The sequence below is a fragment of the Eschrichtius robustus genome, chromosome X (genome assembly GCF_028021215.1).
Source record: "Eschrichtius robustus isolate mEscRob2 chromosome X, mEscRob2.pri, whole genome shotgun sequence".
In the NCBI taxonomy this organism is placed as follows: domain Eukaryota; kingdom Metazoa; phylum Chordata; class Mammalia; order Artiodactyla; family Eschrichtiidae; genus Eschrichtius; species Eschrichtius robustus.
In genome coordinates, this window is record NC_090845.1 from 8598248 (window position 1) to 8611525 (window position 13278).

At 39.2% G+C, this 13278-nt stretch overlaps 1 protein-coding gene across 5 annotated transcripts in view; it reads right to left on the reverse strand.

Annotated features, from left to right (window-relative positions):
• The window catches only part of MID1 (midline 1), a 615186-nt gene that overhangs the window by 81358 nt on the left and 520550 nt on the right, over nt 1–13278 (reverse strand). For all 5 annotated transcript variants that reach the window (XM_068533512.1, XM_068533511.1, XM_068533513.1 and 2 more), the window contains one exon: nt 6656–6751. In XM_068533512.1, coding sequence (XP_068389613.1) covers nt 6656–6751 — 96 coding nt within the window. The remainder of the gene's footprint in view (nt 1–6655; nt 6752–13278) is intronic.

Here is a 13278-nt window from a genome sequence, read left to right on the forward strand (position 1 = left end):
AGATATCCCATGCTCTTGGATTGGAGGACTATTGTTAAAATGGCCATACTACCCAAAGCAATCTACAGATTTAATATGATCCCTATCAAATTACCCACGACATTTTTTCACAGGACTAGAAAAAATAATCCTAAACTTCATATGGAACTATAAAAGACCCAGAATCTCCAAAGCAATGCTGAAGAAAAAGAACAAAGTAGGAGGCATAACCCTCCCAGACTTCAGACAATAATACTACAAAGCTACAGTAATCAAAACAGCATGGTATTGGCACAAAAACAGACATATGGATCAATGGAACAGAATAGAGAACCCAGAAATAAACCCACACACCTACGGTCAATTAATCTTCGACAAAGGAGGCAAGAATATACAACGGGAAAAAGGCAGTCTCTTCAGCAAGTGGTGTTGGGAAAGTTGGACAGCCACATGTAAATCAATGAAGTTAGAACACACCCTCTTACCATACACAAAAATGAACTCAAAATGCCTTAAAGACTTAAACGTAAGACACGACACCATAAAACTCCTAGAAAACATAGGCAAAACATTCTCTGACATAAACTGTACCAATGTTTTCTTAGGTCAGTTTCCCAAGGCAATAGAAATAAAAACAAAAACAAACAAATGGGACCTAATCAAACTTACAACCTTTTGCACAGCAAAGGAAACCACAAACAAAATGAAAAGACAACCTACAGAATGGGAGAAAACATTTGTAAATGATGTGACCAACAAGGGCTTAATTTCCAAAATATACAACAGTTCATATAACTCAACAACAAAAAAACAAACAACACTATCCAAAAGTTGGCAGAAGACTTAAATAGACATTTCTCCAAAGAAGACATACAGATGGCCAATAGGCACATGAAAAGATGTTCAACATTGCTAATTATTAGAGAAACGCAAATCAAAACTGCAATGAGGTACCACCTCATGCCAGTCAGAACGGCCATCATTAAAAAGTCTACAAAGAACAAATGCTGGAGAGGATGTGGAGAAAAGGGAACCCTCCTACACTGGGAATGTAAGTTGTTGCAAGTATGGAGGTTCCTCAGAAAACTGAAAATAGAATTACCAGATGATCCAGCAATCCCACTCCTGGGCATATATCCGGACAAAACTGTAATTCAAAAAGATACGTGCACCCCTATGTCCATAGCAGCACTATTCACAATAGGCAAGACATGAAACAACCTAAATGTCCATCAAAAGATGAATGGATAAAGAAGATGTGGTAGATATATACAAGGGAATACTACTCAGCCATAAAAAAGAATGAAATAATGCCATTTGCAGCAACATGGATGCAACTAGAGATAATCCTACTAAGTGAAGTAAGTCAGAAAGAGAAAGACAAATACCATACGATATCACTTATATGTGGAATCTAAAATATGACACAAATGAACCTATCTATGAAACAGAATCACGGACATAAAGAACAGACTGGTGGTTGCCAAGGGGGAGGGGGTTGGGGGAGGGGTGGAGTGGGAGGTTGGGGTTAGCAGATGCGAGCTCGTATATATAGGATGGATAAACAACAAGGTCCTACTGTATAGCACAGAGAACTATATTCAGTATCCTGTGATAAACCATAATGGCAAAGAATATGTTTAAAAAAAAAGAATGTATATGTATGCATAACCGAATCACTTTGCTGTACAGCAGCAATTAACACAACATTGTAAACCAACAATACTTGAATTTAAAAAAAAAAAAAAAAGAATCCTCTCCAGAGAAGATGAAATTCTGTGTAGTCCAGGAGTCCCTTTTCTCCTTTGTCCTGAGAATCCTAAAACTTAAACTTAAGAGACCAATCTTTACCACAGTGGCTTCTCATAATCCAGTTTCTGAATGCCACCATATTTGCAGTATCACATTATCCTTATTCCAGAGCTGTTTAACGAAGAGCCATGAATGACTGTGGGTTGTCTGATGTGGTTCCAGAATCTGACTCTAAATATACCTTGAGAACATTCCTCACAAGGGCTCATGTGGGGTGGGAATCTAACCCTTATCTGCAAGTGACACTGGATCACGACTTTGGACATTCAAGTTGGCCCCTAGCAGGATACACGTCATCCAAGATCAGACATCTGTCCACAAGATACAAACAGCAGCACCTTTGGTGTTCGGATGGTGGTCTTAATCCAGTGGCTCCAGATGGAGCAACTGCCAAGGTTTCCATAGACAGAGAATGCTTTGACATAAAACTACACAACAAAATGAATTTAAACATAAAGGTTCATCTTTCTTTTAACCCAGCAATTTTTTCCTGATTTCAAAGTTTACATTTGAATGCTTTTTAGAGCTTGGTGAATGGCTGAAAAATTCTTTTACAGACCCTCATCTGTTTTCCCAAATCAGTTTTTACCATTTCTTAAGCTATTTTATTAAAAGAAAAGAAAAAAAAATAACTTAAAGACTTGGTGTGAAAATCAACGGCAAAAGGACACAAAAAAGTGATTATAAACAAGACAAGATAAGCCAAAGGAGCTAAAAAGCCAGGACTTTGACAGGATGCTGGCTTAGAGAATGGCCTGCTAGGATGAGCTTGGGCAAGGACGGTGAAGTCAGCTGAGCCTTTATCTTCTCCAAAATGCTACGGCAATTAGACATCCTTTCATAGTTTTTCTCTGCCATCTCACTGTGGATTTAGTCACTGGTTACCTGTAATTCCCAAAATGAGTTATCTATTGCATATCTGGGTATTGTATTCCCTGTGAAAGAATTTGATTCTCAGAATGTGTGGAGAATATGATATCCGTCATTGATTCTAAGTATCTGCTTAGCTAATAAACTAGGTCTTCTGATTTTTAAAAGAAAATGGGGAGGAAGACGAGATGACGAAGAGAAATAGTCCATATATGATCTAAAAATGTGAAGTGCTGCAGCTGATCCAAATTTTGACCACTTTTCATGGACTCGTTCTACACCCCATAACTAACTCCAAACTCAACCCAAGGCAATTTTCTATTGCATTCTTCTCTTGCAGAAAACAAAACTCTGGCTAAAACCCACTAATTTTTAGAATCCCACCAAATTACACAAACATTTCGTGGGAGTTGACCTGATGTTGCCTTTTGTTGCCTTTTCAATGCTTCTATCTCTGAGTCCTAGACTGCCTTGGCCTCATACCCTCTGTCCTCTAGTTTTAAAAAAATTTGGTACTTACTATCAAAAAGCTATTTCACTTGCTTGTTTAAAAACAAGCTATGTAAAAAAAAAAAAAAAAACAAAAAAAAACAAGCTATGAAAACAATGGGGATGGGGGTGGGAGACCTTCAGACTCTTTTCATTCTAAAGAAAAGCAGAAGTGAATCCCAGGAAGGAGGTGTGGACTTATAAGGATGTGGCATTTCCTCAGGATTTGGTGGGAATTCGTTGATTTCATTTACAACAATTGAGAGTTGCCTCTGGGCTTTGAGTGTTTTTAGCTCCAGCTGGCACAGGGATTATTTTCCCCTGGAATGCTCATACCCGAACACAAGGACACCTTCAGGAAGAGGAAAAGGAAGAAATAAGGTCTAGGAACCTAGGATGTGAACCAGGAAATTCTTTTCCACCGCACTGATTTAAAAGACTGTCATGCTGGTGCCGAACAAATCCCACCACCTTTTTTGGAGTTTACTAGTGCTGGGACATTTTCCCTTGGATGTGTGATCGTTTTGCATCAAGATGTCCATACTATTTTCCCAATAACCAAAAATATCATTTCCTGAAAAGAGTTAGGGATGCTAATTGTAACTGTGAAATTTACACAGCGTTCCTCAAGCCCTCACTAAAACCTTCAAAACCAAATAAAGTTCAAACTCAGATGCAATGTTAAAGTCCACTGAACCCTCATCTCTCCAAAGCCAGTTCCTACTTGTCCACCCTCAAACACTTTCTATTCCTATAGAATGAACTCCTGGCTTTGTGCACATACATTTTTCCATCCCCATGCCTTGGTTTGCCCTGCAAGCAGAGCCTCTCCCGTGTCTCCACAGGCCCGAATGTTACATACCCTTGAAGGCAGCCTCAGATCGTGTACTACCTCCCCCAGCTGGAAGAAATTTCTCACTTCTCTGAAATTCCAAAGTATATAATCCCCACCTCTCTCATGGCAATTCGTTTTTCTATTTGGTCTTGCTCTTTCATCTTAGTTGAGATAGTAAGCTCCGTGTGGGCAGGGTCCTTTCCACCTAGCACAGGGCAACACACACACACGGAGGACACTCCCCACGCATTAATGGAATGAACTAGTGCGACCACTTACCAAACCAAAGTAACTGACCTCAGGCAAAAGTTGACACCCTCACCCAGAAATATGTGTTTAGTGGACACAGCTCAGAGATCAACAGTGTCCAGAACAGGAAGAGCAGAAAGTCAGCTTAAGCTAAATTATCCACATCTTGGAAATAAGGCAAAAAGAAGACTGAGTCCTTCTGGTGTCATACTAGGGCAGACTCCATGAAGCCAGCCTAAGGAAGGGTCATCTGACTCTCCAGGCTGGGGTGTAACGGAGTTTGACTTTCTATTTACTATTGATGAGGGCTTAGTCTCTGCAAAGTTAAATGTTAACTTAGAGAAAACTGATGGTATGCAACTTATTTTGCTCAAATGTAATGATTTTATTGCCCCTTAGGTCACCGACCAGTTTTGCATTGAATTTAGCTATCTTACTCTAGCATTCTTTTCTCCCTACTACCTCCCAACCCCCATGTTTGTACGTATCAGTTTCTGATACGAATCCTCCTTTAAGCCAGCTTTATCATCTTGCTTATTCCTTCATCAAAGATTAAACAAATTTCGAGGCAGACTCATTCGATTATTATATGAGATTTAGATGCTCAATTTTAAAAAATTATACTTTGAGAATATGAATAACTATGAATAAGGGAACACGTAAAAATAGGTACTGCTGGTATCATTATTTTTCTACTTATAATTTTCTTTGACTCTTACCTAGAATCAATTTCCTAAATACCAAGTTTATTCACCCACACACATTTCTTTCCATTCCAAAGGATTTATACAGGAATAATAACAGTGAATGGAATGAATATTCTTTACTCTTTGTCTAGAATAACTTCTAATGGCATGTACGTGTCTATTTGAAAGTCTGCTGCAATCAATTCAGTAATAGCTTTATTTTAAAAGCCTGTATGTCAACTAAATACCTAATCTTTTGAAATAAAAACAGAATCTGCTTGTAAATTTTGTGAATGACACATCTATCTATCATTTGAAATTATTGAACATTACAGAATGTAATTTTACATGTTAGGATGAACAGCATTTTTGTAAGCTCAAGCCATACTAATATTGCATTAGGAGCAAGACAGTTGTTCTGAAATCACTAAAGGCCATAATAGAAACCAGACACTAATGCTTTAAGAAGTAACTAGCTGAAACTGAATGAAATAATCACCTAATCCATACTGCATTTGTAAGATTTTGCCATACAACACAGGTAATTTTTTCTTTTCTTTCTTTTTTTTTTTTTTTTTTTAACTGAAGAGAAGTAATTCTTTCTTATGGTCCTAAACATCAAATGCTATCACATCATAAAAATGAAATATAGCACATGGATCATTTTTTTGTTCATCCGTTTAATTCTATAATACATATTCACTTCACCCTATAATGAAAACATTATGCTTGTTCACTATTATTTACAATGTTGTTAAATCAGCAAGGCTCCAAATGCTCCCTCGAAAGATCATTGCCAAAAGCGAATCTGTTCTAAGCGGAGGGTTAGAAAGATCTGGGTTCTGCAACTCGCCCTTGCTGTCAGTGCTGCCTGCATGCTCTTGACTTAATCCCAACATGCTGCAGTTGTGGTCAATTTCATGGAAACATATCTGACAGCCAAGATGTATTTAATACACACCTGTAGTGGGATGAATTGTATCCCCCCCAAGAAAAGGCATGTCCAAGTCCTAACCCCTGGTATCTGTAAATATGACCTTATTTGGAAATGGGGTCTTTGCAGATGGAATCAAGTTAAAGTGAGTTCATACTAGAGTAGGGTGGAGCGTAATCCAATGACAGGCGTCCCTGTAAGAAGGAGATTTGGACACAGACACAGAGACACACAGGGAGGAGGCCACGTGACGACAGAGGCCGAGATTAGAGTGATGCAGCCACAAGCCAAGGAACACCAAGGATTGCCTGCATCCACTAGGAGGTGGGAAGAGGCATGAGAGGACACTCCCCAAGAGCCTTCAGAACGAGCAAGGCCTTGCCAACACCTTGATTTTGGACTTCCGGCCTTCAGAATGGCGAGAGAATCAATGTCTGTGTTTTATGCCATCCAAGTTTGTGGTGATTGGTTACAGCAGCCCTCAGAAACTAATACAACACCTTTTAAATAGTGCTTTTTTGGGCTGTTCTTTGTAAGAGTGATTCAAATCTACAAGATTAGGAATGCTAAGGAAAGCCGGATTAGGGAGAGCTGTGATAGGAGCAGGGGCAGAGCAAAGCAGTGGATGGGGAGAGATTCTCGAAGGTTCTAGTTCCTTCTAATTTCATCCATGTTAGATATCTGGCTTCTGCAAAAACTCTGACTTTAAGAAGATTCCCATTGGAGAAATATAAAGGGTGAGGGTATAAAAACCGTGATCAAGCAGTTTTCATATGAAAAATAGCACGCAGAGATACTCACCTCCACATGTTGACATGTTTGGATGAGTTTAGCCAAGAGCGTCTCCAGTTCCGTGTTCCTCTTAATAAGGTTGGTGAGGTTACTCTCTAAGTTTTGCTGTTGAAAAAAAAGAGAGGAAAATATTATTCTGCATACTTTTAATACTTTAGTATATACAAAATTACTCATACTCAGGAAAATGGATACATTTTTAAAGAAATCTCAATGAAACCTACGCAGTTTCAAGTACTTATAGATTTAAACTGGATTTTGAAAAGTTACAGTGTAAAAGATTATTTTCAAAATGTTCAGATCTCACTTTTTGTTCCTGCTTCCTGTACGAACTCAGGCATATTTCACTGAATGATTAGTCATAGGTTATTTCCAGGTTGTGAACGAGGGAGAAAAGAGGTAACTGGATTTCTCATTCCTTTACCTGAATCAGAAATGGCAATAATAGAAGGAATATATTCCCACATCAAACCAACTACTGTTGGATTTTTAGAATTTACCATCTTATGGGCAGGCTGAGGTCAATCCGTTGGAAGAAGGTCTGAACTGTCCAGCTATTGATGACACTATGGTCATTTATAGGCATTGATAAGAAGTCCTCATCATACACGTTTACTCATAGTACGTTTCACTGTACCTGCTTCTATTCTTTGCCTATCAACCTATCAATGCCAGATCAAATTTCCTCGAATGCTACATTTTTCATATCACGGTCCTCCTTAAGAATCTAGAACTATTCCCTGTTCCTTTAGAACATCAAAATTTTTTGAAATTTCGTTTATTGAAGTCTAGTTGATTTACAATGTTGTGTTAATTTCTGCTGCCACATGCGGGATATATTCCACCATGTTTCCCCTCAGGTCCCCACTGCCCCCTCACTCTTCCCCCCTCTCATGTCTGCATTTCCTTTCATTTCTGATCCTCGGAGACTTTCCACTTATGTTTAAGCTTGGTTATTATTCTTTAAAATCCGTTTTAAAATATTTTATCTGTAATTCTCATGTGTTCAGAATTCAGAGGGAGGTTTGGGGCGTTATTTCATCTGAACCGGAAGATCAACAGGAAATCTTCCATTTCGACTTCGAGACACTCAAAGGGTCTCAAATATAAATATTTTAAGGGAGAAAAAGAATCGTTTCTCCCTTGAAGGGTGGGATACCACAAAAAGTCAGAGAATGAACCAGACAGAGTGATTTAGGTGCAACTTAATGACCTCATGTTTGCATCAACGAAAAACTTGCTTTCAAAGCTCTTTACCACCTGCACAAAAGCCAAATGTTTTTCTACTGTTTGAATTAAACAAAGTGCAACCACTTTATGGTCCGAAACTAGAGAATAATTTCGACGCCTTCCATTATTCAGTGTCTTTGACTTAGATATGACCACTTTACGGTATGTTTGTCAACTTCTTTTTGTATGTTCGTCTTAGGGAATCCTTTTACTTTTCTTTTTGGCTGACCCTTCAGAGCAGGAAATTACCAGGGAAATACATCATGAAAACTGTTTAAAGTTCAATTGTCATAGGTATGACTTAAGCTAGTCAGCAAGAGATCCAAATAAATATAATCTAACACATTTAGACTTTACAAACATCTGCTTGCTTTTCTCTCCTTTTATTAAGGATACATCATGTATAAAATCTGTTTTTAATCAACTAATATGCAGACTAAAGCCTGTGGTTTAAACACATTGGCCTATCTAGATCCTTTGGGGTTATTCAAATTTAAATAGTACAAGTGTTACCGAAGTCCGCAAAGAATTACCAAGTCACTAAGAAGTATAATAAAGGGAAATGAAGCTGAGAGAGAGGGACTTGTTTCCAAGAGGTACCAAAGGGACTAACAACACTTTTCAAGAGAGCCCGGGTAACGGGCAGGTAACCAAATCCAGTCCTCAATGAACCACGCACCCATAAGCTGCCACTACGGGGACTTCTGTGGAGTTTTCTCGAATTTAACTGTATCACTAACATCCTGTGTGGTGATCGGCATGTCCTATAACCCCTTGATTTTGACTGTGCCTTGTGCAAATGAGAGAGAACATTTTTTGGCATCAGAGTCTTGGGACTAAAGTGGATATAAGTATCTACTTCCCTATGGATATCTAAGGAATTCTACAGAGTACCCCCCCAAAAAGTTCTAGTTTCCTGTTCTCACCTCGAAAACATCAATACATTTCCATCTCCTTATGGAGCTGAACTTTGTAGAAGTCCAAGGAGTCAGGCATGAGTGGCCACACATGTAGAGTGAGGAGCCCGGGGCCACGACCCCAGCTGAATTCTCCTGGACAAATGACGCTTGGGCTCAGTTTTCCCATCCATGATGTGTAGCAACAACAAATGTACCCATTTATGCTATTGTTCAGTTCAGAGGAGAAAATGAACACGCACCAGGAACTATACAAATGCTTGTGGAAGAAATCATGAATTCTAGGGTGAAACATTGTTTGGTGTCAGTACCAGACACTACGGGGGCCAACCCCATGCCTCAGGCAGTCACCATTCTCAAGCTTGCTGGTGGCTTTTTGCTGCAAGCACCTGTTCCTTCAGGCTCCAGGGCTTTTTCTGGCCCCAGGCAGGGCAGGCGGGGGTGCTGGGGAGGAGAAGGGAGGTTGATGCCCCTAGGAGCAGCCCTCAGCCAGCAACTATTGGCAGTCGGTGGATGAACTGCCCAGCTTCCTCACCTCCAGGTGGGACCACTCTGAGTCGTGTTTCAGAAAATCTCCCGAGCGCCCGCACTTGTAGGAGCCCGATGCCCACAGCAATCACCTGCTCCTGACCATGCCCTCTTTCCGCTTCCTCTCCTCCTCGGTTCCGCCTCCCCTCTCCCTTCCAGATGCTTCCGGGATCACCTCCCAATTCGAATTCTGAGTTAGGGTCTTCTGGGAGACTTCAACTAAAACTTTTCCCATAGACATCCTAATCTGTTAGTTTTGAGTATTCCTTCTTATGAGGAATAGCCAAATTAACAGAAGATTGTATTGCTTTTGAAAGATATTTGCTAATACAAAGGTTTGTTTTCTCTTCCCTCTTTCTAACCTTTTGTACAGATCACATAGCCTCCAAATTCCAGGCTCTAGACCAGCAGTGTCATTAGAAATACAATGTGAGCCACAAATGGGAGTCACATTTAAAATTTTCTAATAGTCATATTTTTTTAAAAAACAATTAAAAAGAAACAGGTAAAATTAACTTTAACAATATATTTGACTTAACTCAATTTCCAAAATAGTATTATTTCAACACGTAATCAATATTTTAAAACTGATGAGCTCTTTTACATGCTTTTTCTTTCTTTTTCCTAAGTCTTTGGCATCTGGTGTGTGTTTTACACATATAACATATCTTGATTCACAACGGCCACATTTCAAACACTCAGCTGCCACATGTGGCTTGTGGCTACATTACTGGACAGCACAGCATCCGAGTCTAGAACAGGGGTCAGCAAAGCTTTTCTGCAAAGGGCCAGGTAGTAAATAGTTTAGGCTTTGTTGGCCATATGCTCTCTGTCGCAGCTACGCGATTCTCCTGTTTTAGTAAGAAAGTGGCCATAGACAATATGTCAGCAAGTGGGCAGGGCTGTGTGCCAATAAAACTTTATTTACAAAAACAGGTGGTGAGGGAGATTTGGCCCGTAGGCCAAGCTCCTTCCTGGGCCCGGGGAACATGCTCTTGCCTCTGGAATGCATCTGCATGGCAGGAAATAATTCTACTACCAAGGAGAGAGCGTAACAAAACCACAGTATGTACTGAGTACCTGCTGTATACCCATCATGGCTTAGTCCCTTCCCATTATAAATCCTCAAATATTCACTGTGGGAACAATTAGCATGGAAAACTGAATATTCATCGGAGAACACTTCTGAAATTGAATGTAGTAAATCAACTAACTAGTAAGTTCATTTAGCAACTACTATATATTGTTAAAACAACGACTTCTACCCTTTAAGGCTTTTCTCATTGGTAGTGTTGAGTCTGAACCCAAGAAGAGGGACTTGACAGTTTAGAAGCATTCTGAAGGGATGCTATACGACTCCATTAGATCACAAGATCTCAGGGAAGGCAAATACTACACTGTTGAATAAACAAGCGTTTACGTGACTAGACAGTCTAGCAATTATCACTGACACATCTATTTCAAATTCTACCTAAAATCAAGTTGTTCCTAGCCTTAATTCATTATCTCTCTCCCGGGCATTTTTTTTTTTTTTTTTTTTTTTTTTACAGCACTCCTCTTACTCTATGAAGGGAAAGGAAGTCTTTGTTGAGAAAGATGAGGCTTTTTTAAGTGTGCGACTATTTGTTGTAATTCAACACGCCCCCTCCTGCCATGCCATCACCACCAAAGAAGAGGAATATAAATAACTCAAAATGGTCCTTCTAAAGGTAAAGATGCAACGAGTCAGATTTCGTTTCCTCATATTAAGCAAAAGATTGGGTACAAGTCAAACTTGTGAAAGACAACCTTGTAAAACATGTGTTGCTTCGAGAATGAGGCTCCCCTGCATACTTTCTCCGGAAAGGATGACTAATTTTTCCTGTAATGTTTGTTTTAACACATACAATTCTAATGCATTTTCATGGAGCCAGACTCAACCTCCTGAGTTGATCATTGAACAATCATGGCAGGATAGCTGATTTTACAACCCATCTCAATACAAGCCTTTAGGCATGGATATGGACACCAGCTGAGAGTAGTAAATCCAACTTAACAGATGAGCTTTGTACTACATACACTGAGACCCAATCAAATAGCAAGGTAAGCAGACAAAAATACCCCTCATTTTAGCCTTTGGAGACCTGCACCTAAGAGTCAGATTACAGGGAATGAATGACTTGTCATTGAGCACTACTATGGAAATGTATGCCTGAAACAGGAGATTGCAGTAATTCCTTTCGGGTTTGTCCAGGCCTAAAGAAAGAATGTTTGCTCTTATTCTGAAGTCAACGCCTCAGAATGTCTTTAAAGTATAATATTAAGTCTGGATACCTTTCAAGGCAAACACAGATCTGGCTTGTTCCATTCCATAATATTCAGAGTGACACTCAGGAACTGTGTTCATAGCCCTGACACCCAACACCGCCCCTCCAGCACAACCAGGATATGAACACGTCGAGTGCCACCATCCGTATATTTTTTCCTAACAAACTTTAATCACAATCCTTCATACAAAAACACACCCGTATTAACACACGCCACCTGCATAAAAGCATAAATTCTTAACATGTAACTAAACTCTTAAGATGTTTTAATTACGTTGCAGGAATTTAAGGCTATCTTCAGGTTCAACTCATGACAGACCGCAAATCTGTGTGAGTTATGCTGGTTTGATTTTTTAATGCCTTTTTTTCATTGGTTATGATAGTTAACATTTCCAAATGCCCTGGCAAGACAGGTCGCCAGGGAGCTTCAAAAACATAATAAAACCCAATCTGCATACAAATTTAAGTCTAGTGTTCCATGGACGACAATTTAAGCCATTTTGACATGCAATACTGTATTTACCTTGTCAGGTTTTATTTGATATTTCTATATTAACACCACAGAATCTGCACCATATATTTATAAATTCCATCGTCAGGAGTTCAGTGTTTATTACTGTAATCTGGTAGTCAATAATATACAGAGAACAACTTTTAAATACCGTTTACGGCCTAGAAGAACTTTCAGATGTTAACGGAGATAAATAAATCTCTTAGTATAATTATATTCATTTAGTTGTCATTTTAGCAGATCCAACGATGACTACTTATTTCCAGGTATTAGAGATGTGAGTGGCCTTTCTTGTTCATTCCTCATCCCTCGGCCCTATTTCTGCCTGTAGTAAGAGAGCTGAGCAACTGACCGATAACACATCTGTCAGTTTTGAGAATCAATATTGAGTGAAGGGAGCTGGACTCCTAGGAAGCTTTGAAAGTCTCTGAACTTAAAAATAATGATCTCCTACAAACTAGTGGTTACCAGAGGAGAGAGGGAAGGGGAGAAGAACAATATAGGGGTAGCGGGGGAAAAGGGTTATTACGGGATTATATGAAATCATGTGTGTGAAACTTTTGAAAACTGTAAAGCACTCTAGAATTTAAAGAATCTTTCATTCAATAAAAAAGGAAAGTCTCGATTATTAAAAAAAAAAAAAAAAAAATTGATCTCCTAAGAGAAATGTTTTAGAGAAAATGACTATGACTTTTATCATTGGAACATACGGGAAGCATTTTGTAAGATGACAGCATAGGGGTAAGAGCCATGAAGGTCCAATATGGCAGCCGTCCTGCTGTCTTCTCTGGCACTCTGGGCTGCCATAGCGGATCCATGGGGTCGTCTCAAGAGAGGTGACCAATTTGTCAGTCAAGAGTTAGATGGTGAAAAGATTATGGGACTATTGGAAAACAGACTAATAGTAGTTAGTTATTTTGATCAAGTGAGAGCTTTCAAGTTGGGGAGATATTTAATCTCCTAAACCAGGGGTCGGCAAACTACAGCCCACAGGCCAAATCCTGCCCGCTGTCTGTTTTTCTATGGCTTGCCAGGTAGAAATGGTTTTTACGTTTTTGAATGATTTTTTTAAATCAGAAGAAGGATAAAATTTTGTGACACATGAGAAGTACATGAAATTCAAATTTCTTTGTCCATAAA